General features: G+C 43.5%; 1 protein-coding gene across 9 annotated transcripts in view; it reads right to left on the bottom strand.

Annotated features, from left to right (window-relative positions):
• SLC4A7 (solute carrier family 4 member 7) overlaps window positions 1-12,608 on the bottom strand; it is a gene marked incomplete at both ends in the record, with an annotated part of 90,560 nt that extends 77,952 nt beyond the window's left edge. For 5 of the 9 annotated variants that reach the window (XM_080339789.1, XM_080339791.1, XM_080339796.1 and 2 more), the window contains one exon: window positions 12,561-12,608. In XM_080339789.1, coding sequence (XP_080195915.1) covers window positions 12,561-12,608 — 48 coding nt within the window. Of the gene's footprint in view, window positions 1-12,539 lie in introns of all 9 variants that reach the window. The other 4 variants (XM_080339790.1, XM_080339795.1, XM_080339792.1 and 1 more) reach the window with 1 other exon arrangement.
• Window positions 12,609-13,571: the final 963 nt, after the last annotated feature.

Below are 13,571 nucleotides of genomic sequence, written 5' to 3'. Positions count from 1 at the left end.
TGGCAAACATCAGCAGTTTTCAAAACTGAAAAATTTCCACAAAAATCAGCTGTAAAAAATTAAAACTTTTGCTTGTATTTATAACCTAAAATTAAAACAGTCCAATAACTGGTTTTGTACACTTAATTTATAAGCTGAAAAGTGTTTCTCCATCCTATCATTACCTCGCTACCTGCAATTCAACCAAATATTAATTACAAGGGTATCTGCCTCCTTCACTTCCTGCTTGATATTTCTCCATAGCAAGCAAGTGCAGCAATGTTAATAAAAATCAAGTTGAAAAAGGAAAGGATCTCTGCTGCTCTTGGGTTTTATGACTTCCTTAAATGAGTCATAACAATCTTTAGATGCTATCTGTTTGGTTTTAGACAAACAGTTTTAGGGTGTAGTCATTTGACAAACAAAATGAAGAATTTACCACCAACAGTAATACCAACTGTGGCTATTCACTAAGAAGTTTCTCATTTCCTTTTTTGTACGCAAGTCTGTCTGGAAATATGTTTGACATGTTAAAGAAATGCATGTGCTTACATACTAGTATATCCCCACAACAGTGCTGTAAAAGTCAAAGAAAAAAAAAAATTGTAAAAATTAGTAGCCCTAAAACAAGCAGCAGTTTAAATACTATCTCCAATAGTTTGGGGGTTTTTTTAAGAGCAACAAAGAAGCAATAAATCTAGCAGCAGTCTAAATAATCCTACCTTACTGTTTAGAATGCTAATTAAAGAGCTTGCAATCAGTCCTTTGACTTCACAAGTTAGTCAGAGAACTAGAAGTCTAAGTTATTCTTGATTTGGTCTAGAGCAGTGCGGGTAACTTGAACATTGTAACAGCAGCAAGACAGACTGCTATAGAGTCTTTATAGAAAACAGATAACCAAAGCATAAAATGAATATTCATGAAAGACTAGGCTATTGGTGAAAATTACAAGGTTTTGTATCCAGGTTTACACAAAAGAAACTCAATACCCCTGAAATGCCACGACCTGTTAAACTCCAAGCTTCACATAGTAAATGTCACAATTGCATAAAAAAGTCAGGTATATAAAGCAGCTTTCACCTGTTCCACCTGCTTCACCAAATACAACTTTACAAAGGATCTGAAAAGTTACAGTGCTTTCTACTGCATTCTTAAGTAGATTTCCATTAGTTTGCTTTGAAGGCTTGTAAAATCTGTACTCTTCGAATGTCTGAACTTTTTTAACAACGAGGCACACTGAAGCACAAAAGTGACTTGCCCCAAAGACATTTACAACAGACATCAGCACTTCCAGCACCTCTCAGATCTTCTGGAAAATGGATTGTTAGCTTTATTTTGCCTATAAATAATAAACATGAAACCCGTTAACAGACAACACCCTAAGAATTAAATGAGACCTCAGATAATGACAAAAGAATGTCCAGTTCTCATCCCGCACATAGAAAGTGGATATAATTTATTAATCTGAGCATTCTAAGCTTAATTGGATAACTCAGTAGTGGTAAGTCAAAATACAAAAGGTTACAAGCAGAACACAGACAGCTCTCCAGGGGAAATGGTCAGCAGGCAATTTAGAACAGGTATTACTACACTGACTTGATGTGTCTAACAGAAACCAACTGCAAGTAGAACAAAACATTCACATAAATGTGCATTTTAAATCTATATTGTGAACAACACTAGATGGTAAAGTTTCATATAATAGTTCAACAACAAATGTGGGCACATCACACCTCTCAAGGTTCAGCCAACAGAGACAGGTAAGAGATGTTGCAGCAGTTCACACAACAAAGCTACAAAGGGTTGCGAAACACTGTTCAAGATTGCACAACAGGATGAAGTCTCCAACAGCTCAAGCAACTGTCCTTCGCACATTAGAGACCCCAACCCCAAGAACTGCACAGGGAGGATGTCATCATTCAGGTGACAGGATGCAGGCACCTCCCACTGCTCCTCCCTGGTGCTTTGATAGCAGCGGCCTCATCTGAGGGTGGTGCATTACCTTGAGGCACTGAGTGGCCAGCTGAGAGCGCTGCAGGAGGGGACAAGCACACCACACAACAGGAAAGATAAACACGAGGTCCTAGGAGGTCTGCTGCTTGTTGAATACAGTTTTGGAAAGACTGAGGCTTCTTAAACTACTGCATTTTCCTGCTTATCCATGTGGACACCAGTGACACTTCCAAAGCAATTACTGAGCAAATCAAGAGCACTGTGGGCAATGGTGGAGAGGCCCAGGTGGTGTTTCTCCGACTCTCCAAAAAGAAGAAAAAGGCTCAGGGCACAGCAGATGTGCCCAGAGGGTCAATATCTGGTTATTAGTAGAGTTTTTACTGCTATGACCCAGGAATCTCTTTCAGAAGCAAGGATTCACCTGACCAAGTGTGGCAAGAGTATCTTTGCCACCAAGCTCACTAAACTTGTGAATCAGACTTCAAACTAGGCATGGTGGAAAAAAGTTGTCACACTTAAGAGAAGAGAAGGGGAACACAAGACAGGGAAGGTTTTCACACTTTGCTTGTGAAAGAGCCATGTCTGGGGGCTCACTTCTAGTCCTTGCACACCAGTGCACGCAGCATGGAAAGCAACAGCAGGACTTACTCCATGCACGGCTGCAGAGCTATAGCCTCACAGAAATTACAGAGTGACAGTGGGACAGGTCACATGGCCAGAGTGCTGCAATGAATGGAGACAAGCTCTTGAGAAAGGCCAAGGCTGGGAAGTTATGAAGTATGGGTTTTAATCTATGCAGAGGACTGGCTACAACACACATACTGCTTTGCTTGGAACAAGTGGCAAGACAGTAAAGACCTTACAGGTAAGAATCAGTTTAACATGAGTGATGCCATAAGACATGCCTGCTACAAAACAAGAACGGGAAGTAGAAGAAGGCTTCATTCAAAAGCTGGAGGAAGCTTCATGGCTGCAGACCCTGGTACACATTGGGGCCTAAAACCACTGGTATCTGCTGGTAGGTTGTGGCCAGGCACAAGCACTTCAGGAGATTTCTTGAGTGTATTGAAAATGATTTCTTGGTGTAAGTCAACTAGTGAGGATGCTCTGTTGGATCTGTTGCTCACTAACAAGAAAGAACTAGACAGAGACGTTGAAATCAAGAGCAGCCTTGGCTGCAGCAACCGTGAAACTGGAGTTTAAAATCCTGACAGAAGTGAGAAAGACAAATAATACACTGTACAGTGCAAGACCCAGTACATACAATTACAACACTGCACTTAGGAGAGCACATTTCAGCTTGTTCAGGCATCTCCTTGGTAGAATCTCACGGAAGATGACCATGGAGGGTGAAAGGAAAGCCTGTGAGAGCTGGCTTATCTTCAAGGACAACCTCCTGAAAGCACAAGACCATTCCTTCACACAAGAATTCAAGCAGGCCTGACAATGTACTGGCATGTAAGAAAAGGGAACCTGTGGCTGAGCTCAAATGCAAAGCAGAATACATGGAAAATGGAAGCAGGGGTGGGAAGAATATACAGATATTACCTAATCGTGCAGGGTTGGAGTTAGATAAGCCAAAGCTCTGCTGGAGTTCAAACTAGCAATGGATGTAGAGGGTAGTACAAAGGGTAGAAAACACATTTTAATTGTTTTCTCCAAAATTTAAGTTATACAACAGAAACAGAAAATATACCTTTGTACAACAAGGTGTTACACACATTAGTGTCTGCTACACACCCTTTTCTTACAAATGTAAGAGAAAAATCTGAGGAATCAGGGCTTCTAAATGTTAACTTGAAGTCTGACCAGTTAGCAATAGACATGTTTTACCAGCTATACTATAGCTTACTCATAACCACCTAAAAAAACAAAAAACAAACAAAACAAAACAAACAAACAAACAAACAAAAAACACAAACAAAAAAAACCACACCACACATATGCTTCCTCTTGGTGTAACTTTTGAGATCCAGAACACAGCAGCCTGCATCTCTTGATCTCTTGACATGGCAAGAAAACTTCTGCACTGAGAAGTAATCCCATTCCAGAAATGGACACCAAATATTTTATTACAACAACTCTATGAACACGTTTGCTTTAACCTCTTTGTGCTCTTTGGTAACAAAGATACACAAACAACACAAGACAAGTAAGACTGATTTGAGATTCTCTTGTCTTCTGATTATACTCTGCTAGTAAAGCAGTTGTGGTTTTCAGAAGTGGCACCTTTCATTGAAGCTAATTCTTAGCTTTTTCTAGCAAGGAATAATTGATGTCATTACTCTTGCTGTAGCCTAGCTATTTACAATCACTTAGCTGTCTTTCTCTTCATCTCAAAATAGATCCCAGTCAAGACACAGCCAGCGTTTATTTAGTAGACACTAGTAATGGAAAATGCAGAGGACAGTCAAGTAAAGTTTTAAGTTCTCCCCACTTAAAAGCAAACCTCAACTAACAGATCCTCAGTAGTACAACAGTACTGTAGAAGGAACAGCAGCACAAGGCAGAGTAGGTAAAACAGCAGAATTCCAACATACATCAGATGGTGGGAGGACAGGGGACACTGGTCTGTAATTCCTCCTTCCTCTCTACAGCCTCTGCCCACAGGCCTCACTCACAAGAAGCTCCAGTTTGTTTGGAGGCAGACACCAGAAATTCTGTACAAACTGGAGTAACAGACTGACAACAGCTGTCCAATCCGGAAACTTCTACCGAAGACTTTTTTTTGGTTAAAAAAAACTTCAAGCTTATTTTAAAGTTTAAAACTATTTTGGTACTCAGGATCCTGTCTTAGCTATACTGCCAGCAAGACAAGTCTAGATGCCTTCCAGCACATATAGGTCTTATGAAAAATATTAACACTCATGTCATCCGTAGAAAATTTAAACTTCCAATGAGACTGAAGAAGTAGTAGACCAGAAGGGGAAAAAAAAAAGAAACACAAAAACAAACAAACAACCCACAGCCACAGGAAATTGCAAAATCTCTCACAGCAATCTACGGAAGAAAATGAGACACCTGTATCTCTCAAAATACCATATATTGAAAGAGTTCGAAATGAAGATTTTAATTAGGTCCTACTCCTCAAGTTCATCATTGGGTTTGCCAAAAATAATCTTCAGTGCCAAATACTTGAAAGAGGGGGAGGACAAGAAGCTCTATCAGGTACATCACTAAGTACAAATGCAGGGGCAAAGAGTCAAACTCTAAAAAAAACATAAATATACCTTTTAGAAAAGTGGATGCTGAAGAATGATACAAGATGATACAACAAGTACACATTGCAAATACTTCTGCTAAAATGGGACTTGCTAGAATTAATAAGTCAGGGGTGTTTCAAGGTTATGAAGCACTCCAGCATTGCTGAAATAAGACAACTTGTGCCAGTATACCCAAATAGGACAACCATTCCATTACATAGCTTTGAGTCAGTTTAGTTTAAGGCACTGAAGCAGGAAAAACAAAATCTCAGTTTGAGCTAAGCAGACTTTCCTAGATGGAAGTCACAAGAGAATCCAGATTGTCAGATACAACACTAGGGATCAATATTCCAAAATGTTACTTCGGTCAAAACAAGGTGTACAAAGTCTGTAGAGCTCTAATCAAGCAATGCTGGACAATCTACAGAGATAATTGTAATTCCCATAAAGCAAAAGCATTCACTCTTTTTTGTACATTTATGAACATGGAATAACCTTCCTGCTGTACAATCCTGGCACTGTTACTGGAAGAATAAAACTTTTAGTCTTCTCTGTAGATAAAGAAATGATAAAATAAGTACGAGCCATACTGTAACGACAAAATGACTGAAAAGACTTCAAGAAACAAAGTTTTCAAAAACATAAATAGGCATGCTGATATGTAATTAAAATGGCTCCATCTACTGGTTAAAATAAACATTTCTGTTATCATGACATGCTCTCTCTACTGTAGCAAATTTAACTCCCAGTGAAACAAGAGGCTTGGAGGGTGCCAAGTGCAAACTAACACAGACTCTTAAACATATAATCCCTTCTAATAACAACTGAGATATACTGGCATGGTAGATTTGGGATGCTTGCATAACTGATGTTTATTCTCAGATACACAGAAAGAGGCTTCTTATATGTCAGGAGTAACGATTTAAATGTAAATGTTGTGCTTTTTTAAAGATAATGTTGTAGTATTTTCACCTACTGCTGATTGTGCAAATACAAATGTAGAAATACATATTTGAGAAAATTTTAAGATCATCTGTAGAAGAATAGTCTCATTTTTTGCATTCAGACGTTTACTGATCTACAGGGTTAAGTAGTTTGTGGTGCTTTCTCCAACTGCTTATTTACAAAAACCTCGTTTGAATCTCATTATTCACATCACTATTCCAAAACATTAGCCAGACAGCTATCTCAATTTTAGCAAAAAATCTGAAATGCCCCTAAACTTCACCATTCCAGAATATGCTATACCAAATGCATGACAGTATTCTTTGAACTTATCTAGAGAAGGTCTCCAAGTACATTCAAGTTATACTCTGTATTTTATCTACCACTAGTTACAGAGGATTTCTATTTACTAAGTACTACTTCAGGGACACTAAAGATCTTGTGTAACAGATATCCTTGTGTAAAGGATATCAACATTCTAAATCCAAAAACAATCATGGTGACATATCATTAGTCACCTACAGAAGCAGATCAATCACATGGATATAAGACAACTGCTCAACTTAGTACACCTTACAGATTATTTTTGACAGCAAATAAAACTACTGCAATGAAGCCTAATGAAACTTTTAACTAACACATCAAGTTTTTGACAGCCATGGTAACTTTGAAAGAACTGAAAAAGACTGCTGGCACACACAGTTAATAGCACCTTACAGCACTTTAACCCAGAGGCGATGAGAGATATTGTCCATGGCCCACTGCAGGGTGTAAGCTGTACGAGGTACGCACCCTACCCAAACAGCACCACACAGAAAAGCAGCTTGTGTCTCAAAAGTCATAGATCCACATCTGCAAGCTTGTGCAGCTAGTAAAACTTTCTCTCATCAGGGCTATTTAGCCAGGGCAATAACTGTATGGCTTTAACTTGCGGAGAGCATGTGTTGGGCCAGATGCCACGAACTCGTGTGGGAGGACAGTTTCCTGCACAGTGCTGTTACGTAGTACAAACATACCCTTAGTTACCCTTGTCCAGCCACAAAGGGAACACACCAGTCTAAGCTTACTACGTTAATATGAAAAAAAATGTATATGTACCAGCATAATAGTCTCCAGAGATCTGTCACGTGACTTACCATTACAAAAGCCACATGTCGAATAAGGTGGCCAATAATATTTCTAAAACAGTAAGTCATTCAAGATATGTGCAAATATATGAAGTAGTCAATTCTGTAAAACTTTTATTGTATCGATACTACTCACATCCTTACATATGAAGTACCACCTAGGTAAATCAAGACTCAGAACATATCTTGAAAGAAAGTGTTTCAGTAGTCACCTAAGAGAAGTACTACATAGACGGACAAAGTTACCAAGCTATCCAAGACACAATAACTAGACCAAAGCTTGGTTCAGAAATCCTGTATTCCAATCTAGCTGCCAACAAATAGCTGGTTCTCCCTCAAACTCCATTCATGAAAGTGAACAATTACAGTTTAAGATTTTTCTTGAAAAGAAAAAGTACTTTGTATTTTTGATTATTAAACTGTTGAAGCTGTAACTACCAGCAGACAGTGATAGTTAGGATACTTCTCATCTATTTGTGTATTTTTTTTTTTTTATTTTGAGTAGCTCTGACACATCTGTTACATTATACTCCTTCCAGCCTTCCTGGGTTTTGTTACAAATTTGAGATGTTGGGAGTACGAGACACTACCCTGTTGCATTAAGAAGATGCATCGGTATAAAGGAATGGAGAAACCCCAGTGAGGCAATGATGTACGTTGGTGAAGTGGGCTGTACCTGAAGGAGCCTTCAAATTAAGCCTGAAGTGAAAGCTCAAAGCTGTCATTGAAACACAACCACTGTTGAGCAGGAAAGTCTAAAACCCACCTGATAACCTGCACACATAGCTGTTACAAAAGTGGTAGCAAACCACGTAGCCGCTTCGGAAAAAGCACAGGGACACTAATGCCCTCTTCAGTGAGATATGGCAGACCACATTACTGTAATGCTTTGATAAGGAAAGCCGGAAGGAGAAGCCTGGAAGTATAACCTTCTCCAACAAGAGCCACTTTCAGTTCTGTCACCATCTACAGAGAACAGTGATAAACACAGATTTGTTTCATTGAAAGAAAAAAAGACATAAAGAAACATAAACTCATTACTTAGCCATCCTGCACAGTCTACAGCCTTGTGAACGTTTTATGATATACATCAAGTAGTATCAAATAGTAAAGAAGTTTCCATCTACTTTTTTTAACATAAATCATTTTGAAAATATTACCTGCAAAATACCTAGAGACAGAACTACAATATACATTCTTTTAGATGCTACTTGCAGCTGTTGCAAAGAAACCCAAACTATCCAGTAATGAACACCATAATGACAAAAGCTAGAACCAAGATCACTGGTACACAGTATCAAGCATTTTAATACCATCACTGTAACTGTCAAAACTCATCGCTGTATAGAAAACAACCTACTAACGCACTCCACTTGTATTTAAACACACCAAAAAAAGAATGACCGTGAGTAGCCGTTGAGGGAAGAGGAAAAACAAGACAAGCATACAACAACAACTCCTCCTTACACTCACAATCTGCAGTTATTTTCAACTCAGACTTCCTGAGGCTGTTGCTCATCCATTTACTAACCTCAATGTAACCGTCTTCCAATACTTGAGTAACCTCCCCCCCAAAGTCCACAAAAGCTTATTGTGAATACATCGTATAGCAAGTATATCTATGAATTCCCTGCACTGAGTGAAGAACCACGTCCTTTTTGTTTGTTCTGAACCTAGCACCTACCTCTGATTTGACTGTGTGCCTCCTCTTCCATCTTCATCTGCTCTCTCCACAGGAGCTTTACCATATCGTTGTCCTACCTCCAAGTTATCTCTGCTAGGCTGACAAGCCTGCTCAATCATTTCTCATTTAGGAACTAATTCACATTTTGTTTCCACTCTGTGAACCTTTTCCAATAACAACATACCTTTTCTAAGATGAGGGGCAGAAGAGCTTACAGTACGTAAGGTATGAAAGAATCATAGCTTTATGCAGTTATATATTTTTTTCCTATTGTATTCTCTACTCATCCTAGATGTTCTTCCTATTGTATCCTCTACTCATCCTAGATGTTCTGACCATCAGTTGCTCTCTGGTCAGAATAACTATATCAGGCATTGTTTCACTTCCCCCTTCTGACTTTCTTGTACACATTGCCACTAAGCAGTCTCCTCAAAATATCAATGTCCTAAACACTTCATGATTCTCTTCTTTAAGTCTGGACCTAAAATACAAAACATGCAAGGTTAAAAGGTACTTTATACTTTTGATGAAATAAATCCAGGGGGAAGAGGGGTGTTGAGTGACAGCGGTGCTCCTCCATACAAGATGCACACCACTAGAGCTTGCTTACTTTTATGTCTTACTTACATATCTAATACTACATAAACACAGAATCACTTGATTTACAAATAAAGGAAGGAGGAAGTGTTAGGAAATTCTTTGATTATGCTTCAGCATTTTTAAGCTGTAGCACTTAAGTTTGATTTGATTCACACTTTCTACAAAGTCTTTTCATCTTACTGAGATGTTTGTTTCTGAAAAAGCTATGCACATGTAAGTAGTTTCAGCAAGCTCAGCTAGCAGGAAGGTGGCCTGCACTACCAGAAGCACAGGATTAGAAAAATTAAGTCAAGCTGTACTGTCAAAAATACTCATATTTTGGATTAAGTAGCTTTCATGTACATAAAATTACACCTCTTGCATACAAAAACAACAACAAATCCAACACTGCTATACCATGTTGGCAATCACCATCCACACAACATTTAACAAGGGCAAGTGCTGGATTTTGCATCTGGGACACAGCAACCCTGGCTGTACATAGAGACTGGGGAATGAGATGTTGGGAAGCAGCTCTGCAGAGAGGGATCTAGTTGACAGCAAGTTGAACATGAGCCAACAGTGTGCCCTGGCAGCCAAGAGGGCAACTGCGTCCTGGGTGCATCAAGCCCAGCATTGCCAGCCAAGTGAGGGAGGTGATTGTCCCACTCTGCTCTGCACTGGTGCGACCTCACCTGGAGCACTGTGTGCAGTTCTGGGCAACACAGGATGAAAAGGATATAAAGCTACTGGAGAGTGTCCAGAGGAGGCCACAAAGTTGGTGAAGGGTTTGGAGGGGAAGCCATATGAGGAGCAGCTGAAGTCATTTACTTTGTTCAGCTTGGAGGAGACTGAGGGGAGACTTCATCATCGCAGCTACAGCTTCCTCACAAGAGGAAGAGAGGCAATCACGGATCTCTTATCTCTGGTGACCAACAACAGAACCCAAGGGAATGGCAAGAAGATATGCCAGGTGAGGTTTAGGTTGGACATTAGGAAAAGGTTCTTCACCCAGAGAGTGGTGGAGCACTGGAACAGGCTCCCCAAGGAGGTGTCACGGCCCCAAGCCTGACAGTGTTCAAGAAGAGACTGGACAACACCCTCAGACACATGGTGTGAACTGTGGGGTTGTCATATGCAGGGACAGGAGTTGGACTCGATGATCCTTTTGGGTCCCTTCCAACTCAAGACATTCTATGATTCTACGGTTCTATGTAACTGCCCAAAAATCAGCATGTCCTGGATTTTCTTTAAGCCATTTACTTGAAGTGTTTTCCCCAGAAACTCCTTTTTTCTACTTCCTACCATTATTTCTGCTCTCTCACTTTTCTAACTATCTCAGTTTTGTCAGGCTCCTGACTAGGTCTTGCTGTTGCAAGGAAACCAACTTGGACCACTTCACTGAGCACCTCTGTTTGAAACACCTACATTAAAAATGACCATGCAGTAGCACAGCAGCTTACATGTCTGTCCCAAAAGCTCCTAGTTAATTTTTGTTACAAAAGAACCTACATGACGCCTGCTAGGCCTGACAAAGATGTGCTCAGGGCACACTGACTGTCATGAAGCCTGCAGTCCTATTCACTTGGATTCACCTGAGGGTAACCAACAGCATCTTCCACTTTAAACCCATGCACTTGAAGCCCAAAGCTTTTGCAACTTTTTCCATACAGTCCAACATCTCTACTAGACAGGAATATACTCCTGCCAGCTAAGAAATACCTCCTACAGAGAGACAAGGTAGAATTATAGAATTAAACCTATAAAGCAGTCTTGATTTTACCAAGAAATTATGTTGAACAAGCTAACAGGAATTAGGAATACACCCTTTCAGGACAGAGACAAGGCGGAGAAGCACTCTGGAGGAAATCTACAAAACCTTTAGAGGAGAGCACATACATTAATTTCTGAAGCCAACATATAACGACTGTAACAATCCAAGGAATTTGCAAAATTCATGGACCTGTGAACCACTAAGTTATCAACACTCCTGTTATAACAAAGGAAAGGCACACTAAACATCCTGATGTCACAGGAAGCTAGCACTTCATTAGATTGCCAATTTTATCAAATGTGACTCCAGTCCCTCCTCGAAGAGTAGCGGAAAGAGAATGATAACTCATATCTTTTCAGTGTTATTTCTCTGTCCGTCACAGCACTCCTTGTGCCACAAACTACACATCCCTTCTCTTCAGGCACTGAAAACAAGTTGCTGTGTGACACCTTTTAGGAAAAGGCCTTGAAGGGCAGTACCAGAGTAAGGGCTCAGAGGCTCATTAACAAAATCCAGACCTTGAGTCATCTGAAGGGAGGGGAAATTACAACTGTGGAACCGCATGTATTTTTCAGTAGCACAGGAAGTAAGGCAACACATGTCTGCTTTACTTAGCCACCGGCCCGGGAAGGAAATGAACCCAAGCTCCGTAGTTTTATTAATCTCCCCCCACCATCACTCCCGCCTCCCTTCTCCCCTCCAGCCAAAGACTAGAAATCCGCCGGGGATCCGTATCCATCACCTGACCCGACTACGCGGCCGTGCAACATGAGGACAAGGGGAAGCTCGCTGCTTGCCATGTGTGCGCACTTCTCCCTCGCCCAGGAACTCGTCAGCGAACGGGACCGGGAGAACAGCGAGGCCAGGGGCGGCCGCACCGCCCACCGCCGCCGGCACAAGCCCCGCGGGGAATCTCACAAAGGAAGGGGGGGACGGGGCAGCCGCAGCCGCCCAGCGCACGCCGCGGCGGCGCCCGGAGCCGGCGGCGGAACAAAGACTGCGGCCCCGCCGCCCGCCCGCCGCGGGGGGGAAAGAGGGAGCACGGCCGCGCACACGAGGCCGGCACGCGGGCACACCTGCGCGCTCCCGCCCCGCGGACAGAGGGGCCGGCGAGCCCCGGGGCGCTGAGGTACCGGCGGCGCAGTTTCCGCGTCCTGCCGCCGCCGGGGGCTGGGCAGCCAGAGGAGGGTCCCCCGCCGCACCCTGCCGTGTATGCCCCCCCTCGACACAAGGGGAGCGGGACGGCTCCACGCGGGAGCCGCTGCCCCGCGGCGGCCCTTTGTGCTCCCCCCCACCGCACCCCACCCCCGCGTTACCGTGGTGAGCAACGGTCTCATCTGCTCGCCCGCCCGCTCCTCTTCCATCGCGGCCCCGCCGAGATCGCCCAGGGAGGGGGACGCGGAGCGGGAGGCGGACGGCGGGCTGCGGCTGCACGGCTGGCTGCCTGGCAGAGGCGGGCAGCGCTGGTGCCCTCAGGACGGGCCGGCCGCGACTACTCCGCCGCACCGGGGGCTGAGCCCAGACCGACCCGGCGCGCCCGCCTCCCCCGCCCCGCGTGCGACCGGCAGCGCCGCCAGCCAATGGCAGGGAGCGCAGCGCCTGGCGCGTCGGCGCCCCCGCCCGCCGCGGCCCCCCGGGGGGCTGGCGCGGCGCTGCGGGGCGGAGCGCGGCGCAGGAGGGGGCGGTGGCGAGCGGCGTCCCACGCGGAGCCGCGTGGCGGGCGGCCGCGGCTCAGCCTGAGACGCGTTCCCGGCGCGGCTGCCCGCGCCCCGGCGGGCGCGCTCCGCCTGACGGAAACGCTCAAGTGCCGGGTTGGTGGGGCCGGCGCGGCGGGAACAGCGCCCCGGCAGCGCCGCGACCCCCGCGCGGGAGAGCAGGGAGCTCCTGGCGCTGCCCGGCGGCGGCGGATGGAGAGCGGCAGCGCTGCCGGTGACCACGGGTGTTTGACGCTTGCCTCGCATAGCACCCTCTCTCGCTGGCTGGTAACTACTGACAAGCCTTTACCACGCAAGCTGAAATTTTCCACGCCAGGTGCTTGCCTCGGGCTGATTTTTTTTTTTTTTAAAGTAACCAAATAATCCACTTATTTCCAAAAATAATATTATTTGCCCTTGTATAAATATTCCAACAATCCTTTATTCAAAAGGTTGGGGGCGAGTAGTGTTACAATTGTACTTTTGGCTGCCTCTCTAAAGCTTTGCTCTCATAAAAGTTTTTAGAAAGAAGCAGCTGTTTACACTTGCCTAGTAGAGATAACTTTACTTTGTTGGCCTCAGCAAAGTTGACACCCTCCTGGGAGCCATTCACTTCTGAAACACCTTGAACCA

The sequence above is a fragment of the Nesoenas mayeri genome, assembly GCF_963082525.1.
Source record: "Nesoenas mayeri genome assembly, chromosome: 2".
NCBI lineage: Eukaryota > Metazoa > Chordata > Aves > Columbiformes > Columbidae > Nesoenas > Nesoenas mayeri.
Note: the sequence above shows the minus strand (reverse complement) of the source record. Positions and strands in the feature narration are given on the sequence as shown.